Source organism: Oryctolagus cuniculus, chromosome 13 (genome assembly GCF_964237555.1).
Source record: "Oryctolagus cuniculus chromosome 13, mOryCun1.1, whole genome shotgun sequence".
NCBI lineage: Eukaryota > Metazoa > Chordata > Mammalia > Lagomorpha > Leporidae > Oryctolagus > Oryctolagus cuniculus.
The window spans coordinates 109,113,483-109,133,920 of record NC_091444.1 but is presented as its reverse complement, the minus strand read 5'-3'; the positions used below and the strand labels follow the sequence as shown (position 1 = coordinate 109,133,920).

Below are 20,438 nucleotides of genomic sequence, written 5' to 3'. Positions count from 1 at the left end.
ATAAACATGGGGATACAGATAACTCTTTCGTATGCTGATTTCTTTTCATTTGGGTAAATTTCCTAAGAGTGTGATGGCTGGATCATATAGTAGATCTATATTCAGATTTCTGAGGTATCTCCATACTATCTTCCACAGTACCTTGTCCAGTCTTTCATTCCCACCATCAGTGGATTAGGGAAACTTTCTCCCCACATCCTCGCCAGCATTTTTTTTTTTTTTTTTACAGGTAGAGTTGTAGACAGAGAGAGAACTGTCTTCCTTCTGCTGGTTCACTCCCCAAATTGCCGCACTGATCCAAAGCCAGGGGCCAGGAGCCTCTTCCTGGTCTTCTATGCAGGTACAGGGGCCCAAGCACTTGGGCCATCCTCCACTGCCTTCCCGGGCCATAGCAGAGAGCTGGACTGGAAGAGGAGCAAGCAGGACTAGAACCCAGCACCCATATGGGATGCTGGCGCTGGAGGTGGAGGATTAGCCAAGTGAGCCATGGTGCCGGCCCCTTGTTGTTTGTTGATTTCTGTATGAGAGCATTCTAACAGGGATGAGGTGAAACCTCATTGTGGTTTTGATTTGCATTTCCTTGTTGGCTAATGATCCTGAGCATTTTTTCACATGTCTTTTGGCCATTTGAATTTCCTCTCTTGAAAAATGCCTGTTCAAGCCCTTTTTCCATTTCTTTACTGGATTACTAAATATTTGTCAGTATTCTTGAAAGACAAACTCTTTACTTCATTGATTTTTCTCTTTGTTGATTTCCTTTTATGTATGATGTAATATTTACTTTTTCCTCCCTTTTGTTTACTTGGGTTTGAATTGTTTTTATTTTTCTAGTTCCATAAGTCATAATATTATGTTGTTGATTTGAGAGCTTTTGTCTTTTTTTTACTCTTTATGTACATATTTTTCTTATTGCTTTCACTGCATCCTACAAGTTTTAGAAATGTTTTGTAGTTTTTTTTTGTCATTTGCCTTAAGATATTTTTCAGTTTTCCATATTCTGATTTGATGTTTAAAATAATGTATTGTAACTTTTAAAATTCTTCTTAGATTGATTTTGCTTTAATTCCATTCAGATAAAAAATAACTTGTATTCATTTAAATCTCATAAAATGTATTGACTATTTTGTGTCCTAATACATGGTGTGTCCTGGAGAATGTTCTTTATACACTAGAAAAAGTGTATATTTTGCTGAAGTCCTATATTTATTACTACTTTCCTGTCTGTAGTATGTATTATTGGAAGGAGGCTGTTCATGAGTCCAAGCATGGCAGAGATGTCTGTTTCAATCTTCAGTTCTGTCAGTGGTAGCCTCCAGGCATTGTGGGATTCTTTTGTTTGTTTTTATGTTTTTATAATTATCAAATATGCTTGATGAATTGATCCTTTGTAAGTATACATTCTTTGTTAGCAGTTCTTATCTCTTGAAAAAGTTTTTTTTTTTTTTTTTTTTTTTACTTGAGACCTCTTTTGTTTGTTGGTATAGTCATCTCAGATATCCTTTGGCTACTTTTGTATAGAACGTCATTTTTTATGGATACGCTTTCAACCTTCTCATGTCTGTACATATAGAGTCTCATATACAGAATATAATTGGATCGTGTGTATGTGCCTCTACAAAGTCTTCCAATTTCTATCTTTTGAAAGGAAGGTTTAATCCATTTATATTTTAAACAATCAGCATTAAGATATTTACTTTGGTGATTTTTAAATATTTGTTTTAGTATGTTTTAAACAATTTTTCACTCATTTCTTTCTTTACTCTTAATTGTGAGTACTTAAGGTTTTTTTTTTTTTTTAAGATTTATTTATTTATTTGAAAGATAGAGTTACAGAGAGAGGTAGAGAGAGAGAGGTGTTCCATCTACTGGTTCACTCCCCAGATGACTGCAATGGCCGGAGCTGCACCGATCTGAAACCAGGAGCCAGGAGCTTCCTCCGGATTTCCCACGCGGGTGCAGGGGCCCAAGCACTTCGGCCATCTTCTACTGCTTTCCCAGGCCACAGCAGAGAGCTGGATCAGAAGAGGAGCAGCCGGGACTAGAACCGGTGCCCATATGGGATGCCCAGGCTTCAGGCCAGGGCTTTAACCTGCTGCACCACAGCACTGGCCCCGTGACTACTTAGTTTTTAAAGGTGAACTATTTTTCAGTGCTCTTCTCATTTCCATGTATTTGTTGAACTAATTAATTAGAGAGGAAGGGGAGAGAGAGTGAGAGATCCTATCTATTTATTCACTCAAAAAATGCCTGTAATGGCTAGTGCTGCGCCTGAGCCAGAGCTGTGAACCAGGAACACAGCCAGGTCTTCCCACATGGGTGTCAGGAGCCCAGTCACTGGACCCATCACCACGACCTCCCAGAGTCTGTATTTGCAAGAAACTGGATTCAGGATCAGAGCCAGGAATCAAACACAGGCATCCTGATAGGAGATTTGGGCATCTTAATCACTAAGCTAAATGGCTGCTCCCCTTTTGTGTGAATTTTTTACATTTATTCTTTGTGGTTTAAGTAGGGATTACGGTTAACACTCTAGATCCGTAGAAGTTTGGATTGATCACAGTGTAATATCCAGCCTTGAGAAACTCTGATACTATACTGCTCCATTTCCTGTACCCATTTTATGTTGCCATCACAAATCACATCTTTATTGTATATTCAGGTATAAAATGTCAAAAAATCATTTTTATTTTAAATCATACAGTAAACAATGAAGTTACAAAAAATACAATAACACTGGCTTTTATATTTGACCATACACTAAGCTTTAATGAAGAGCTTTTCTTTGTTTACATGACTTTGAATTACTGTTCAGTTTTCTTTAATTTGACCCTGAAGGATTTATTTTTGCATTATTTGTAATATAGTGCTAGAGGTGTTGAATCCCTCAGCTTGTGTTTATCTGGGAAAATCTTAATCCCTTGCTTATTTTTTGAAGGATAACTTTGATGCCTGTAAGATTCTCGGTTGACTTTTTTTTTCCATTTGGTACTTTTAGTATGTCATCTACTGCCTGTGGTCTCCATTGTTCGTGTTGCAAAACTGGCTGCTATTCTTATTAAGGACCCTTGTTCATGACAGGTTAGGATTCTGACATTAAGTTGATTTTCCCTTGCCTCTTCATAGTTGGATATAGGTTGTCTCAGTCCACACTGAGATCTTTTTGATTTTATCTTACTTGGTGCTGATTTAGTCTTGGATGTAGTTACATAACTTACATCAAATTCTGAAGGTTTTTATCCATTTCTTCCTCAAATATTTTTCTATCCCTCTTCTCTTGAGTTGATAACTTCAATTGTCCTATATTCAGGTTCACAGATTCTTTCTTATGTCTGCTCAAATACGCTGCTTGATTGTTCTAGTGAATTTTAAAATTTCGCTTTGTGACTTTCCGATGCAGAATTTCTTCTTGGCTCCCTTTTTAAGTTTTCATTTATTGGAGCTCATTATATCCATACATTGTGATTTCCTTTCGTTTTCTTACCTGTGTTTATGCTCATGAGCATGTTCGTGACAGCAGCTGAAAATAATCTGATGCTCTCCTCAGTTAGGCAGAGCAGCCTGTATACATTCCTGTTCGTCTGGATAGGTTGTAGTAATTTCCATAAATAGTAGGTGGAAGTGATGCTGTGTGGCTCCTGCTTGGCTTTCTTGGACACATAGGTTCTGGAAGCTCTATCTCAAGATACTCCATGTCAGAACTCATTTGCAGCCAGTGCTGCCCCTCACTAGGCTAATCCTCTGCCTGCGGTGCCAGCACCCCAGGTTCTAGTCCCGGTTGGAGCACCAGATTCTAGTCCTGGTTGCTCCTCTTCCAGTCCAGCTCTCTGCAGTGGCCTGGGAAGGCAGTGGAGGATGACCCAAGTGCTTGGGCCCTGCACCCGCATGGGAGACCAGGAGGAAGCACCTGGCTCCTGGCTTCGGATCAGTGCAGTGCACTGGCCGTTGCAGCCATTTGGGGGAGGGGAGGTGAACCACTGTAGAACTCTGCCTGTCAAAAAGAAAAAAAAAAACCTTATTTACCATTCAATAAGAAGTGTAAGGCACTGAAAGGCGCTGTATTGGTTATCTGGTCAGTAGCCCCACCTGGTGCAGACATGCAAGTGATTAAGCCCCTAGATAAGGAAAAAAGCCCCTTGGAATGAAAAAAGTCATTTTTTATGAAGTCCATTTTATGAAGTATATTACCTACTATTTGTACTTTTGGTGCTGTATCCAAGAAACCATTGCCTAAACCAAAGCCATACAACAGTACTCTTATATTTTCTTGTAAGTGTCATGGTTCTAACTCAATAATTATGTTTTCAATTCAATTTGTATCTGGTGTGAAGTTGGGGTTCCAGCTTCATTCTTTTATGTGTGCCTGATCAGTACCTGGCATCACCTCTGAAAAGACTTTCCTCTACCCCTTTAATTTTCTTAGTGTCCTTGTAGAAAAGTAGCGGACCATAGGGGAAGGACTTGGCACAACAGTTAAGGTGTCTCATATCAGAATGTCTGTTTTTTTTTTTTGTTTTTTTTTTTTTTTTTATTTTTGACAGGCAGAGTGGACAGTGAGAGAGAGACAGAGAGAAAGGTCTTCCTTTGCCGTTGGTTCACCCTCCAATGGCCGCCGCTGCAGCCGGCGCACCGCGCTGATCCGATGGCAGGAGCCAGGATCCAGGTGCTTTTCCTGGTCTCCCATGGGGTGCAGGGCCCAAGCACCTGGGCCATCCTCCACTGCACTCCCTGGCCATAGCAGAGAGCTGGCCTGGAAGAGGGGCAACCGGGACAGAATCCGGCGCCCCGACCGGGACTAGAACCCGGTGTGCCGGCGCCGCAAGGTGGAGGATTAGCCTATTGAGCCACGGCGCCGGCTAGAATGTCTGTTTTGAGTCCCAACTGGGTCTGCTTCAGATGCAGCTTCCTGCTAAGGTCCATTCCTTAAGGCATCCAATGCTGGCTCAAGTACTTGGGTTCCTGTCATCCCTGTGTGAGACTCAGATGGAATCCCTGGATCTTGGCTTTTGCCTGACCGAGCCCTAGCTGTTTCAGGCACTTGGAGGTAGATTAACCAGTGGATTAACCAGTGGGTTAAAGATTTGCCTACCTGGGGGCCAGCACCATGGCTCACTTGGTTAATCCTCCACCTGTGGCGCCAGCATCCCATATGGGTGCTGGGTTCTAGTCCTGGCAGCTGCTCTTCCAGTCCAGCTCTGCTTGGCCCCAGAAGGCAGTGGAGGATGGCCTGAGCCCTTGGGCCCCTGTACCCGCAGGGGAGACCAGGAGGAAGCACCTGGCTCCTGGCTTCAGATTGGCGTAGCTCTGGCTGTAGCAGCCATCTGGGGGATGAACCAGCAGAGGGAAGACCTTTCTCTCTCTCTCTCACTGTCTAACTCTGTCCAAAAAAAAAAAAGATTTGCCTACCTGTCTTTCTCTCTGCCTTTCAAATAAAATGAAAAAAAGAAAATCTGTTGACCATGAATTTAAGGTTTTATATCTGAACACATTCTCTGTGTGTATGTACCATACAAATAAAATGAAAAAAAAAACATTGCCTATAAATAGATTTATATTTGAACTCTCAATTTAGTTTCATTTACTTATGTGCCTGTGCTTATGACAGTACTACATTATCTTGAATATTGTATTTTTATTAAGCTTTTAAGTTGTGAAGTGTAAGTTCTGCCCAATTATCTTTTCTTATTAAAATTGTTTTGGGTATTCTGGGTCCCTTAAGTTTCCAATGAATTTAGTATCACTTTATAAATTTCTGCAAAAAAGATACCTGAGATTTTGATTGAGCTTATGTTGAACCTGTCGATCAGTGAGAATGTATTACTACTTTAACAATGTTAAGTGTAACAACATGTAGGGTATCTTTTCATTCATTATATCTTCTTAGATTGTTTCAATGATAATTTCTGGGTTTTTGTATATAAAACTTACTGTTTTGTTTAATTCTTAAGTATTCATTTGATAATGTAAATTTTTAAATTTCATTTTGAGATTGTTCAAAGCTGATGTATAGAAATAAAATTCATTTATGAATATTGATCTTGTGATCTGAACTTTTCTAAGTTCATTTCTCCTAATAGGACTATTACAATTTTTCCAAATACTCATGTTAATGTGATGATGATGCTAAGGGAACAGTGTCATATAGCTCATAGTCACAAACTAAAAAATATAATGATATTTCCCTTCCTGCATCCCTCTCTCCCCATGTCTTCCTTCCTTCTCTCTCTCTCTCTCTCATTGTTACATGTTTTTCTTACAATTTTCTATATATAATATCTGTAAATCTAAATTATTTCTTTTGCTTTCCCAGTATGAATACATTTTATTAATCTTGCCCAATTTCCCAAGATAGAAGCTCCAATGTAATGCTAAATAGAAGTGATGAGAACAGAATCTTGTCTTCCTTTCTAACCCTTAATGGGAATGTTCACCATTATTCATGCTGTTAATAAAGTGGGTTGTGTAGGTGAGTTTACTAGGTTGATGAAGTTCCCTTCCATTTCTAGTTCTGTGAGTGTATTTTATTAATGAATAATTTAAATTTTGCATCTCTTCCTATTTACTGAGATGATATTCTATGTATATATGGGCATGTACTTTATTCTGTGAATATTACATAATATATTGAATTTTTCTTTACTTTTTTTGAGAACTATTTTACAATTAACTCTCATAATACTACTCATTGAGGACAGAGGTTGTGCATGGGGAGTTAGTGAACAGTGGCTATTGTTGATAATTTAACAATTCACTCTTATGTAGGACATCAGTACCACCTGATGCACTTCACATGAGCTGCCTAGGCTATGGAAGACTTTTGAGTCCACAAACTCAATCAGTATTTAGACAAGGCCATAAGCAAAGTGGAAATTCTTCTTCCCTTTAGAGAAATGTACGTTGTCCTTTGATGGCCACTTCTTTCCACTGAGATCTCACTCACAGAGGTCCTTCATGCAGAATTCACCACAATGCCCTGGCTTTTCAGCCAGACCAGGAAGCCTTAGGGCTTATTCTGAGGATGCTGTGTGGGCTGCTTCCAATGTTGGAACATTCTCTACTTTAATTCTATTATCATTATTATTATCAGACACTTGATCCAATTTTATGATCAATTTAAGACTTATTCCTATCTATATATTCACTTTAATACTTAATATGATCACTTTAACCATTAAGATGGCATTTTTGCCACCAATCATAATAGGATTTGTAATCCCATGACAAGTTTTCAAACTGTACCCTTAGAAGTTTGTAGGAATGTATGCAGAACTATATAGCTTTACAGTTACAAACTTCCTCTTCCCTCTTATCCTCACTCCTGATTTTACTGAGATCCATTCTCAATTAACTTTATACACATGTGATTGACTCTATGTTAAGTAAAGAGTTCAACAAGTAGTGTGAAAAAGGAAAAAAAACTATTCCTTGACAGTTGAGACAAGGGCTGTTCAAGTCATTTCTTCTCAAAGTGTCTATTTCACTTTTACAGATTTTCTTTAGGTGCTCTACTAGTTCTCACAGATCAGGGAGAACATATGGTATTTGTCCCTTTGGGACTGGCTTATTTCACTAATATGGTGTTTCCAGATTCATCTGGTTTCTTGCAAATGATTGGATTTCTTTTTTTAAAAAGCTGTGTAGTGTTCTGTGGTGTACATATCCCATAAGTTCTTTATGCAATCTTCAGTTGAAGAGCATTTAGGTTGATTCCATGTCTTAGCTATTGTGAATTGAGCTATAATAAACATGGAGGTGCACTTTATTTACTGATTTCATTTCCTCTTGGTAAATTCCCAGGAGTGGGATGGCTGGGTCATATGTAGGTCTCTATTCAGATTTCTGAATTATCTCCATATTGTCTTCTGTTTTGGCTTTACCAGTTTACATTCCCACCAATAGTGTATTAGGGTACCATTCCCCCCACATCCTTGCCAGCATCTGTTGTCTGTGATTTCTGTATGAGAGCCATTATAATCAGTGTGAGGTGTAGTTTTGATTTGCATTTCCCTGACAGCTAGTGATCCTGAACATTCTTTCAGGTGTCTGTTGGCCATTTGGATTTCCTTTTTCTAAAAATGCCTGTGCAAGTCCTTTGCAAATTTCTTAACTGGGTTGTTTGTTTCGTTGCTGTTTAGTTTCTTGATCTGTTTGTATATTCTGGTTACTAATCCTTTATCAGTTAAATACTTTGCAAAAAGTACTCCATTATGTCGGTTGCCTCTTCACTTTCCTGAGTGTTTCTTTAGAAATACAGAAACTTCTCAATTTGATGGAATCTCACTTGTTAATTTTGGCTTTGACTGCTTGTGCTCTGGGGTCTTTTCCAAGAATTTTTGCCTATACCAGTGTCTTGCAGGGTTTCCCCAATGTTCTCTAATAATTTGATGGTGTCAGGTCATAGATTTAGATCTTTAATCCATGTTAAGTGGATTTTTGTGGAAGGTGTAAGGTAGGGGTCTTCTGCATGTGGAAATCCAGTTTTCCCAGCACCATTTGTGGAAGAGATTGTCCTTGCTCGAGTAATTGGTTTTAGCTCCTTGGTTAAATGTAAATTGGTTGTAGATGTTTGGACTGATTTGTCATGTTTTGCTCTGTTCCATTGGTCTATCCATCTGTTTTTGTAGCATTACAAAGCTGTTTGGATTATAACTGCCTTATAGTATGTCTTGAAATCTGGTATTGTGATGCCTCTGGCTTTGTTTTTGTTGTATAAGATTCTTTTTTTAAAAACTTTTATTTAATAAATATAAATTTCCAAAGTACAGTTTATGGATTACAATGGCTCCCCCCCAATAATTTCCCTCCCACTCGCACCCCTCCCATCTACTGCTCCCTCTCCCATTCCATTCACATCAAGATTCATTTTCAATTATCTTTATATACAGAAGATTGATTTAGTATATATTAAGTAAAGATTTCATCAGTTTGCACCCACACAGAACATAAAGTGTAAAATACTGTTTCAGTACTAGTTATAGCATTACTTCACATTGGACAACACATTAAGGACAGATCCCACATGAGAAGTAAGTACACAGTGACTCCTGTTGTTGACTTAACAATTTGAAACTCCTGTTTATGGTGTCAGTAATCTCCCTCGGCTCTAGTCATGAGTTGCCAAGGCTATGGAAGCCTTTTGGGTTCGCCGACTTTGATCTTATTTAGACAGGGTCATAGTCAAAGTGGACGTTCTCTCCTCCCTTCAGAGAAAGGTACCTCCTCCTTTGATGGCCCATTCTTTCCTCTGGGATCTCACACACAGAGATCTTTCATTTAGGTCATTTTTTTTTTTTTGCCAGAGTGTCTTGGCTTTCCATGCCTAAAATACTCTCATAGGCTCTAAAGCCAGATCCGAATACCTTAAGGGATGATTCTGAGGCCAGAGTGCTGTTTAGGACATCTGCCATTCTATGAGTCTGCTGTGTATCCTGCTTCCCATCTTGGATCATTCTCTCCCTTTTTTATTCTATCAGTTAGTATTAGCAGACACAAATCTTGTTTGTGTGATCCCTTTGACTCTTAGACCTATCAGTGTGATCAGTTGTGAACTGAAATTGATCATTTGGACTAGTGAGATGGCATTGGTACATGACACCTTGATGGGATTGAATTGGGATCCCCTGGCATGATTCTAACTCCACCATTTGGGGCAAGTCAGCTTGAGCATGTCCCAAATTGTACATCTCCTCCCTCTCTTATTCCCACCCTTATATTTAACAGGGATCACTTTTCAATTAAATTTAAACACCTAAGAATAATTGTGTGTTAATTACAGGGTTCAACCAATAATATTAACTAGAACAAAAAAATACTAAAAGGAATAAAGTATTAAATTGTACGGCAACAGTCAGGACAAGGGCTGATCAAGTCACTGTTTCTCGTAGTGTCCATTTCACTTCAACAGGTTTCCTTTTTTGTGCTCAGTTGTCACCAATCAGGGAGAACATATGATATCTGTCCCTTTGGGACTGGCTTAATTTGCTCAGCATAATGTTTTCCAGATTCCTCCATTTTGTTGCAAAAGACCGGATTTCATTGTGTTTTTTTTTTTTTTTTACTGCTCTATAGTATTCTACAGAGTACATGTCCCATAATTTCTTTATCCAGTCTACTGTTGATGGGCATTTGGGTTGATTCCAGGTCTTAGCTATTGTGAATTGAGTTGCAATAAACATTAAGGTGCAGACAGCTTTTTTGTTTGTCAATTTAATTTCCTTTGGATAAATTCCAAGGAGTGGGATGGCTGTATTGTATGATAGGGTTATATTCAGGTTTCTGAGAAATCTACAGACTGACTTCCATAGTGGCTTGACCAGTTTGCATTCCATCCAGCCATGGATTAGTGTCCCTTTTTCCCCACATCCTCGCCAGTATCTGTTGTTGGTAGATTTCTGTATGTGAGCCATTCTAACCAGGGTGAGGTGAAACCTCATTGTGGTTTTGCTTTGCATTTCCCTGATTGCTAGTGATCTTGAACATTTTTTCATGTGTCTGTTGGCCATTTGGATTTCCTCTTTTGAAAAATGTCTATTGAGGTCCTTGGCCCATCTCTTAAGTGGGTTGTTTGTTTTGATGTTCTGGAGTTTCTTGATCTCTTTGTAGATTCTGGTTATCCACCCTTTATATGTTGCATAGTTTGCAAATATTCTTTCCCATTCTGTCGGTTGTTTCTTCACTCTCCTGACTGTTTCTTTTGCAGTACAGAAACTTCTCAATTTGATGCAATCCCAGATGTTAATTTTGGCTTTAACTGCCTGTGCTTCTGGGGTCTTTTCCAAGAAGTCTTTGCTGGTACTTATATCTTGCAGGGTTTCTCCAATGTTCTCTAATAATTTGAAGGTGTCAGGTCGTAGATTTAAGTCTTTAATCCATGTTAAGTGGATTTTTGTGTAAGGTGAAAGGTAGGGGTCTTGCTTCATGCTTCTGCACATGGAAATCCAGTTTTCCCCACACCATTTATTGAATAGACTATCCTTAATCCAGGGATTGGTTTTGGATCCTTGATCAAATATAAGTTGGCTGTAGATGTTTGGATTGATTTCTGGTGTTTCAATTCTGTTCCATTGGTCTATCCATCTATTTCTGTACCAGTACCATGCTGTTTTGATTATAACTGCCCTGTAGTATGTCCTGAAATCTGGTATTGTGATGCCTCTGGCTTTGTTTCTGTTGTTCTCCTGTGTCTCCATATGAATTTCAGCATCATTTTTATTCCAGATCTGAGAAGAATGTCTTTGGTATCTTGATTGGTATCACATTTAATCTATAAATTACTTTTGGGAGAATGGACATTTTGATGATATTGATTCTTCTAATCCTTGAGCATGGAAAATTTTCCATTTTTTGGTATCCTCTTCAATTTCTTTAAGATTTTGTAATTTTTGTCGTAGAGATCTTTAACGTCCTTGGTTAAGTTTATTCCAAGGTATTTGATTGTTTTTGTGGCTACTGTGAATGGGATTGATCTTAGATGTTCTTCCTCAGCCGTGGCATTGCCTGTGTATACAAAGGCTGTTGATTTTTATGCATTGATTTTTTTATCCTGCTACTTTGCCAAACTCCTTTATGAGTTCCAATAGTCTCTTAGTAGAGTTCTTTGGATCCTCTAAGTAAAGAATCATATCATCTGCAAAGAGGGATAGTTTGACTTCTTCCTTCCCAATTTGTATCCCTTTAATTTCTTTTTCTTGCCTAATAGCTCTGGCTAAAACTTCCAGAACTATATTGAATAGCAGTGGTGAGAGTGGGCATCCCTGTCTGGTACCAGATCTCAGTGGAAATGCTTCCAACTTTTCCCCATTCAATAGGATGTTGGCCGTGTGGGTTTTTCATAGATTGCTTTGATTGTATTGAGGAATGTTCCTTCCTCTACGTCTATTGAGATAATCATATGGTTTTTCTTCTGCAGTCTGTTAATGTGGTGTATCACATTGATTGTTTTGCGAACATTGAACCATCCCTGCGTACCAGGGATAAATCTCACTTGGTCTGGGTGGATGATCTTTCTGATGTGTTGTTGCATTCTATTGGCGAGAATTTTATTGAGGATTTTTGCATCTATGTTCATCAGGGATATTGGTCTGTAATTCTCTTTCAATGCTGCATCTTTTTCTGGCTTAGGAATTATGTGATTCTGGCTTCATAGAATGAATTTGGGAGGATTCCATCTTTTTCGATTGTTCTGAATAGTTTGAGAAGAATTGGAGTCAGTTCTTCTTTAAATGTCTGGTAGAATTCAGCAGTGAATTCATCTGGTCCTGGGCTTTTCTTTGTTGGGAGGGCCTTTATTACTGTTTCAATTTCTGTCTCAGTTATGGGTCTGTTTAGGTTTTCGATGTCTTCCTGGTTCAATTTAGGTAGGTTGCATGTGTCCAGGAATCTATCCATTTCTGATAGGTTTCCCTGTTTGCTGGCATACAAGTCCTTGTAGTAATTTCTGATGATTCTTTTTATTTCTGTGGTGTCTGTTGTTACATTTCCTTTTTCATCTCTGATTTTATTGATTTGGGTCTCTTCTTTTTTTAGTTAGTTGGGCCAGTGGGGTGTCAATTTTGTTTATTTTTTCAAAAAACCAGCTCTTCGCTTGGCTGATTTTTTGTAATTTTTTTTTGGATTCAATCCTGTTAATTTCTTCTCTGGTTTTAATTATTTCTCTTCTCCTACTAGATTGGGGTCTGGTTTGCTGCAGATTTTCTAGGTCCTTGAGATGCGCTGAAAGCTCATTTATTTGGTGCCTTTCCAATTTCTTGATGTAGGCACCTATTGCTATAAACTTTCCTCTTAACACTGCGTTTGCTGTATCCCATAAGTTTTGGTATGTTGTGCTGTTGTCCTTATTTACTTCCAGAAAGTTTTTGAAATCATTGTTTCTCTTTTTGATTTCTTCTATGACCCATTGTTCATTCAGGAGCATGTTGTTCAATCTCCATGTGTTTGCATATGCTCTAGGGATTCCTGAGTTGCTAATTTCCAACTTCATTCCCCTATGGTCTGAGAAGCTGCATCATATGATCATAATTCTTTTGAATTTGTTGAGACTTGCTTTATGGCCTAGTATGTGGTCAATCCCAGAGAAGGTTCCATGTACTGCTGAGAAGAATGTAAATTCTTTATGTGTAGGATGGAAAGTTCTGTAGATATCTGTTGGATCCATTTGGGCTACAGTGTTGCTTAAATCTACTGTATCCTTGTTGATCTTCTGTCCAGTTGATCTATTTCTGAGAGTGGAGTATTGGGAAATTTTCTGCTATTATCTCACTAAAAAAGCATTCAAATCCTTTCTCCCTCTCCATGCCTTCAGTAACTCCTAGAACCTGAATGTTGGGTTTTTTAATAGTATCCTGTAGATTCCCCACAATATTTTTTAGATTTCTAATTTCCTCTTCTCTTCTTTGGTTTGACTGTATCCTTTCCTGTTCTCTGTCTTCTAAGTCTGTTATTATCTCTTCTTCTTCATGCATTCTGTTTTTAAGGCTCTCTAATGTGTTTTTCATTTGATCTATTGAATTCTTCATTTCATTATGATATCTCATCACTATCACAGTTTCATGTTCTACTAGTTGTTTCATTTCATTTTGATTCCTCCTTAATATTTCATTTTCGCGAGAAAGATTTTCTATCTTGTCCATTAAGGATTTCTGTAGTTCAAGAATTTGTTTTTGAGAACTTCTTAATGTTCTTATCAATTTTTTGAGATCCATTTCTTGCATTTCTTCTATCTCATCATCTTCATAATCTTGAATTGGGGTGTCTTTTTCATTTGGGGGCATCATAGTGTCTTCCTTGTTCTTATTACCTTGGTTTTTGCGTTTGTTGTTTGGCATATTGGAGATATTCTTTGGTTTCTTCACTGTGGTGTTTTTTCTTTTTATACTATGACTCTAGATTAAGTGGACTGTCTGTTTTTGATGGAGCCTTAGAGGCTTGAGATGGGTGTGGCCTGAGAGCTCTGGTTCCTCAGGGTTAAGGGTGTGCCAAAGGTGACACTCTCAGGTTAGGCGTGGTAAATCTCTCTCTCTCTCTTTCTTTCTTTCTTTTTTTTTTTTTTTTTTTTGATTCAAAAGGGAAGTAATTCTGCACAGCTGAATGGAATTGGAGGTAGTTAGCAGGCAAATGATATACCCACAGGAGCCAGAGATCAGAAGCTCTTTCCCAAGGACCACACAGGGAATCTGTCCTGCCCTCAGTGTGGGCTCAAATTCTCCTGCAGTCTCCCACTGGGTTGCCAAGGTTACCGAATTGTAGTATCTCTGGAGAGTACTCACGTGAATTCCGGGAGTTCTCTCCCCCACCGTCTCTTTTTTTCACAGGCTCAGTTCAGTAGCACCAGACATTCACTAGGTCCTAATCTCCTGTTAATTCACACACACACACACACACACACACACACACCCCGCCGCCAGAGTTAGGTTTTTCTGCTAGGCTCAGGACTGGTGCAGACCTGAGGTCGTCCTGCTTAAGACTCATGTCCAAGATGGCCCCTGCTCTTTGTCTTGCTCGCCTTTGAGAGGTGAGCGGAGAGAGAGAAACTCGTGTCCATATTGGTCACTTTTTTTTTCTCTCTTTCTCTCTTCTAGTTAGCCTGGTGAACTTTTCCCCACGAGGTCATTCCCTCTAGTCTCCTCTTTCCACTTGCCTGCCGGTGTCTCGGGCTATTGAGATTTGGCTCACCTCGCGTTCCAGCGATGGTGTGTTGAGTCTGCTGCTGGTGTCCTGAACTGTGGGCTCCCACACTCTCCACGCAGGTCCACTGTGAATCACTAGTTCCAGAAGAGTTTCCTCTGCTGTTTCTTCCCCTACTCTTCCTTGAACCTGCAGTATCTCCACTTTTATTAAACTGTCTCTCCCGGACTATCAGTGTGCTCCCTTCCTATTCCACCATCTTGCCGCTCCCCGAGGATTTTTTAATCTATGTTTAACAGGGAAATTGGTCTGTAGTTCTCTTTCTCTGTTGTATCTTTTCTGGGTTTAGGAATTAAGGTGATGTTGGCTTCATAGAAAAGATTTGGGAGGGCACCCTTCCTTTCAATTGTTTTGAATAGCTTGAGAAGAATTGGAGTTAGTTATTCTTTAAATGTCTTGTAGAGTTCCACAGTGAAGCCATCCAGCCCTGGGCTTCTTTTGTTTTGAAGTCTTTATTATTGTTTCAATTTCTGTATTGGTTTTTGGGTCTGCTTAGATTTTCTATGTCTTCATGGCTCAATTTAGGTAGGTCGTATGTGTCCAGGAATCTCCATTTTTCTGTGTTTCTCAGTTTGTTAGCATTCAGCTCTTTGTTGTAATTTCTCATGATTCTTTTTATTTCTGTTGTATCTGTTGTCACAATTCCTTTTCATCTCTAATTTTATTGATTTGGGTCTTCTCTCTCCTTTTTTTGTTAGTTTGGCCAATGCTGTGTCAATTTTTTTTAATTTTTTCAAAAAAAAAACAGCTGTTGCTCTTTTGGAATTTTTTAATTCAATTTTGTTGATTTCTCTAATTTGAATTATGTCTTTTTTCCTACTAGTTTTGGGTTTGTTACTTGTCTTTATGATTCAGTGTAGGTAGGTTGTATGTGTCTAGGAATCTATCCATTTCTTCTGGGTTTCCTGAATTGTTGGCATGCAGTTCTTTGTAGTAATTCCTGGTGATTCTTTTTATTTCTGTGGTGTCTGTTGTTTCATTTCCTTTTTCATCTCTGACTTTGTTGTTGATTTTTGGTCTTCTCCCTCTTTTTTTGGTCATATGGACCTATGGCTTGTCTATTTTGTTTATTTTTTCCAAAAAACAGCTCTTCATTTCATCGATCTTTTCCTTAATTTTAATTACTTCTTTCCTCCTACTAATTTGGGGTTTGCTTTGTTGTTTTTCTAAGTCCTTGAGAAGTATTGACAACTTATTTATTTGGTGCCTTTCCAGTTTCTTGATATAGGCACTAATTGCTATAAACTTTTCTTTTAACACTGCTTTTGCTGTATCCCATAAGTTTTGGTATGAGGTATTATCTTCATTCCTTTCCCCAAATTTTTTTATTTGTCTTTTGATTTCTTTTATGACCCACTGTTCATTTAGGAGTGTATTTTTCAGTCTCCATGTATTTGCTTATGTTCTTGAAATTCTTGAGTTTTTTATTTTGAGCTTCAATCCATTGTGATCAGAGAACGTGCATGGTATGATTTTGATTTTTTTGAATTTGCTGAGACATGCTTTATGGCTTAGTATGTAGTCTATACTAGAGAAAGTTCCATGCACTGATGAGAAGAATGTGTATTCTGCCACAGTGGGGTGAAAAGTTCTGCAGATATCAGTTAGGTCCATTTGGTCAATAGTGTTGATTAGCTCTGTTTTTTTGTAGCTTTTCTGTCTGGTTGATATATTCAATGATGAAAGTATAGTGTTGAAGTCTACCATTACTATTGTACTGGAGTCTATCTCTCCCTTTAGTTCTGTTAATAGTGCTTTTAGATAGCCAGGTGCCCTGTAGTTGGGTGCATATACATTTATTGTTACATCTTCCTATTGTATTGATCCCTTAATCACTATATAGTTTCCTTCTTTGTCTTTAACAGTTTTTATGTTAAAGTCTATTTTATCTGATAATTGGATGACTACACCTGCCCTTTTTTCCTCATTAGCATGGAATATCTTTTTCCATCCTTTAACTTTTTGTCTATGTGTATCTTTGTTGGTGAAGTGTGTTTCTTGTAGACAGCAAATAGATGGGTCTTGCTTTTTAATACATTCAGCCAGCCTGTATCTTTTAACTGTAGAGTTGAGGCCATTTATATTCATGTTAACTATTGATAAGTAACAACTTGACCCTGCCATTTTTCTGCAAATGTTCCTATCATTTGCTTTGGATTTTGTTTGCACTTTTACTGAGAGATTTTCTGTCTTTACATTCTTCCATGGTAGTGGCTTGATTTCTGTATTTCTGTGTGTAGTACATCCTTAAGCATCTTTTGTGAGGCTGGAGAAGTGACAAATTCTTTTGATTTCTATTTGTTATGGAAGGTCTTTATTTCATCTTCATTTGTAAATGAGAGCTTTGCAGGGTACATTATTTTTGGTTGACAATTTTTTTCTCTTGAGATTCGAAGTATATCTTGCCACTGTCTTCTAAACTGTAAGGTTTCTTTTTTTAATTGACAGGTAGAGTTATAGACAGTGAGAGAGAGACAGAGAGAAAGGTCTTCCTACCGTTGGTTCACTCTCCTAATGGCTGCTACGGGCGGTGCTGCACTGATCTGAAGCCAGGAGCCAGGAGCTTCCTCCTGGTCTCCCATGTGGGTGCAGGGACCCAAGCACCGGAGCCATCCTTCACTGCCCTCTCGGGCCACAGTAGAGAGCTGAACTGGAAGAGGAGCAACCAGGACTAGTACCCGGCGCCCCAACCGGGACTAGAACCCGGGGTGCCGGTGCCGCATGTGGAGGATTAACCAAGTGAGCCTCGATGCCGGCCCACACATGTGTGGGAGATTCAGAGAAAGCTCCTGGCTCCTAGATTGAGCCTGGTCCCCATCGTCAGCCATTGTGGCCATCTAGAAAATAAACCAGCAGATGGGAGACCTTTCTCTCTGTCTCCCCCCCCCCTCGTAACTCTAACTCTCAGATAAATAAAATCTTTAAAAAAACCTTCCTAACAATTTTCATGTTAAATCTACCATTGTTGTTATTTACTTGTAGCCTTATAAAAATGAAACAATGTTGCTGCATGCTTATCTTAAATTTCAAATTTGACCTATTTTTCTGTTTACTACACCAAATTATTTCTTTGTTTATCTCCTTATAAAATATCAGATACAGATCTTACACCTGAGGAAAAATCTTTGGAATCAGAAGCTCAAATGCGAAAAGGAAAAAAAAGAATAATTAGATTGGATAGACGAAAGGGTAAGTATAATATTTATACATATCATTAAATTATTTTAAGAACTTATAAGATCTTCTTTCCTTTGGTCCTGAAGATTTATTTGAGATCTATTTAGTAGAAATAGAAATTTCATATTTTTTACACATGTGAATATCCTAAAATAACTAGGTAACTAAATTGAAAGCCTTGACACGTTTTGATTGGTATTTGAATATTCAATGACTACTATGTAACAAAATTTCATACACCCTCGTGAAAACTAAAATTCATGGAAATTTCCCACTTCAGAAAATGGGTCAAGATGCCTGAATAGCCGGCGCCGTGGCTCAATAGGCTAATCCTCCACCTTGCGGCGCCGGCACACCGGGTTCTAGTCCCGGTTGGGGCGCCGGATTCTGTCCCGGTTGCCCCTCTTCCAGGCCAGCTCTCTGCTATGGCCAGGGAGTGCAGTGGAGGATGGCCCAGGTGCTTGGGCCCTGCACCCCATGGGAGACCAGGAAAAGCACCTGGATCCTGGCTCCTGCCATCGGATCAGCACGGTGCGCCGGCTGCAGCGGCAGCCATTGGAGGGTGAACCAACGGCAAAAGGAAAACCTTTCTCTCTGTCTCTCTCTCACTGTTCACTCTGCCTGTCAAAAAAAAAAAAAAAATGCCTGAATAGAGGGGGTGTGCATCCACCAAAGCCAGAAAACCAGTTTTAGAGCAATGGTGGAAGAACCACACTTCCAGAAGATTGAGGAAAAGCTTTAGGGAAAAAGTGACAGTATCTTCAAATCGCATGGAGAGTCTTAAAACTAGCAGAAACAGAGGATCAAAGCATGCCCCTGCCTCGTACTCCTATCCTGGCTTCCCACCTGGAGGAATGGCATCTTCACACACACACACACACACACACTCTCTCTCTCTCTCTCTTTCTCTAAACCAGAACTGAGACTACCTGAAGGAAACATGATATTGAATGACCAATGGATTGTAAAAGAAGTTAAAAATAAACTTACTGGAAACAAGTGAAAAAATCTATGCAATCAGCAAAATAAGTATTAAGAGAAGTTTATAATAGTAAGTGCTTACATTAAAAAATAGGAAGATTTAAAATAATCTAATGATGAAAATAAGGACTTAGAAAAACAAGAACAGACTAAACCCCAAATTAACAGAAGGCTTGAAATGATAAAAATCATAACAGAAATAAACAAAAATGAAACTAGAAAACTACAGAGGATCAAGAAAATGAAAAGGTAAACACTCTAATGACTAAGATTGGAGATGAAAATGGAGACGACAGAAATGAAAAAGACCACAAGAAACTACTGTGATCAACAGATTGGAAAACCTCAAATAAATGGGTAAATTACTAGACACAATAACTGACCAAGATGAAATCAGGCCAGCTTTGTGGCATGGTGGGCAAAGCCACGGCCTGCAATGCTGGCATCCCATAGGAGTGCCATTTGGAGACCAGCTGCTCTGCTTCTGGCCAAGCTTCCTGCTAATGCACCTAGGAAAGCAGTAACAGATGTCACGGATGCTTGGGCCCCTGCACCCACATGGGAGACACAGAGGAAGCTCCAGGTTCTTGGCTTCAGCCTGGCACAGAACCAGCCATTCCGGCCATCTGAGGAGTGAACCAGTGGATGGAAGCTCACTCTCTTCCTCTCACCCCCCTCCCTTTCCCTCTCCACTCTGCTCTTCAAATAAAAATAAATAAATAAATAAATATTTTTTAAAATGAGAGAAGATAATAGAAAATTTAAACAGACCCATAGCAAGCAATAATATTGAAACCATAGTTAAAAGTCTCCCATCAAAGAAAAGTTCAGGAATTGATGGTTTTTTAGCTTAATTCGACAACATATTTAAAGCTGTATTAACTGTAATACTCTTAAGACTATTTCAAAATAGTTAAAAGGTTAAAATACTTTCAAACTCTTCATAAAGAAAGCATCACTCTGATACCAAAACCAAAGACACAACACAAAAAGAAAATGACAGGGGCTAGTGAAGTGACACAGTGGGTGAAACCGCTGCCTTCAGGGCTGGCATCCCATGTGGGCACCAGTTTGAATCCTAGCTGCTCCAAGCTCCCTGCAAATGTACTTTGGAAAGAAGCAGTAGATGGCCCAAGTCTTTGGGCTGCTGGACCCACATGGGAGACCCAGAGAAAAGCTCATGCCTCTTGGCTTTGGCCTGGCCCAGTCCCAGCTATTGTGGCCATTTGGGGACTGAACCAGCAGATGGAACATCTCTTTCTCTCTGTCCCTCCTTTCTCTCTGTATAACTCTGCCTTTCAAATAAATAAATAAATCTTTTTAAAAAAGAGAATGACGTACTAATATTCTTGCTGAACATGGATGTAAAATCTCTCAACAAAACATTAGCAAACCAAATCTAAGACTACATTAAAAAATTCATTATGATCAAGTGGGATTTGGTCCAGCAATGCAAGGGTTGGCCGGCGCCGCAGCTCAATAGGCTAATCCTCCACCTTGCGGCGCCGGCACACCAGGTTCTAGTCCCGGTTCGGAGCGCCGGATTCTGTCCCGGTTGCCCCTCTTCCAGGCCAGCTCTCTGCTATGGCCTGAGAGTGCAG

General features: G+C 39.1%; 1 protein-coding gene across 11 annotated transcripts in view; it reads left to right on the top strand.

Annotated features, from left to right (window-relative positions):
- Positions 1-20,438, top strand: part of LOC103352374 (coiled-coil domain-containing protein 7) — a 258,082-nt gene that overhangs the window by 88,869 nt on the left and 148,775 nt on the right. For all 11 annotated transcript variants that reach the window (XM_051833415.2, XM_051833414.2, XM_051833410.2 and 8 more), the window contains one exon: positions 17,776-17,868. In XM_051833415.2, coding sequence (XP_051689375.2) covers positions 17,776-17,868 — 93 coding nt within the window. The remainder of the gene's footprint in view (positions 1-17,775; positions 17,869-20,438) is intronic.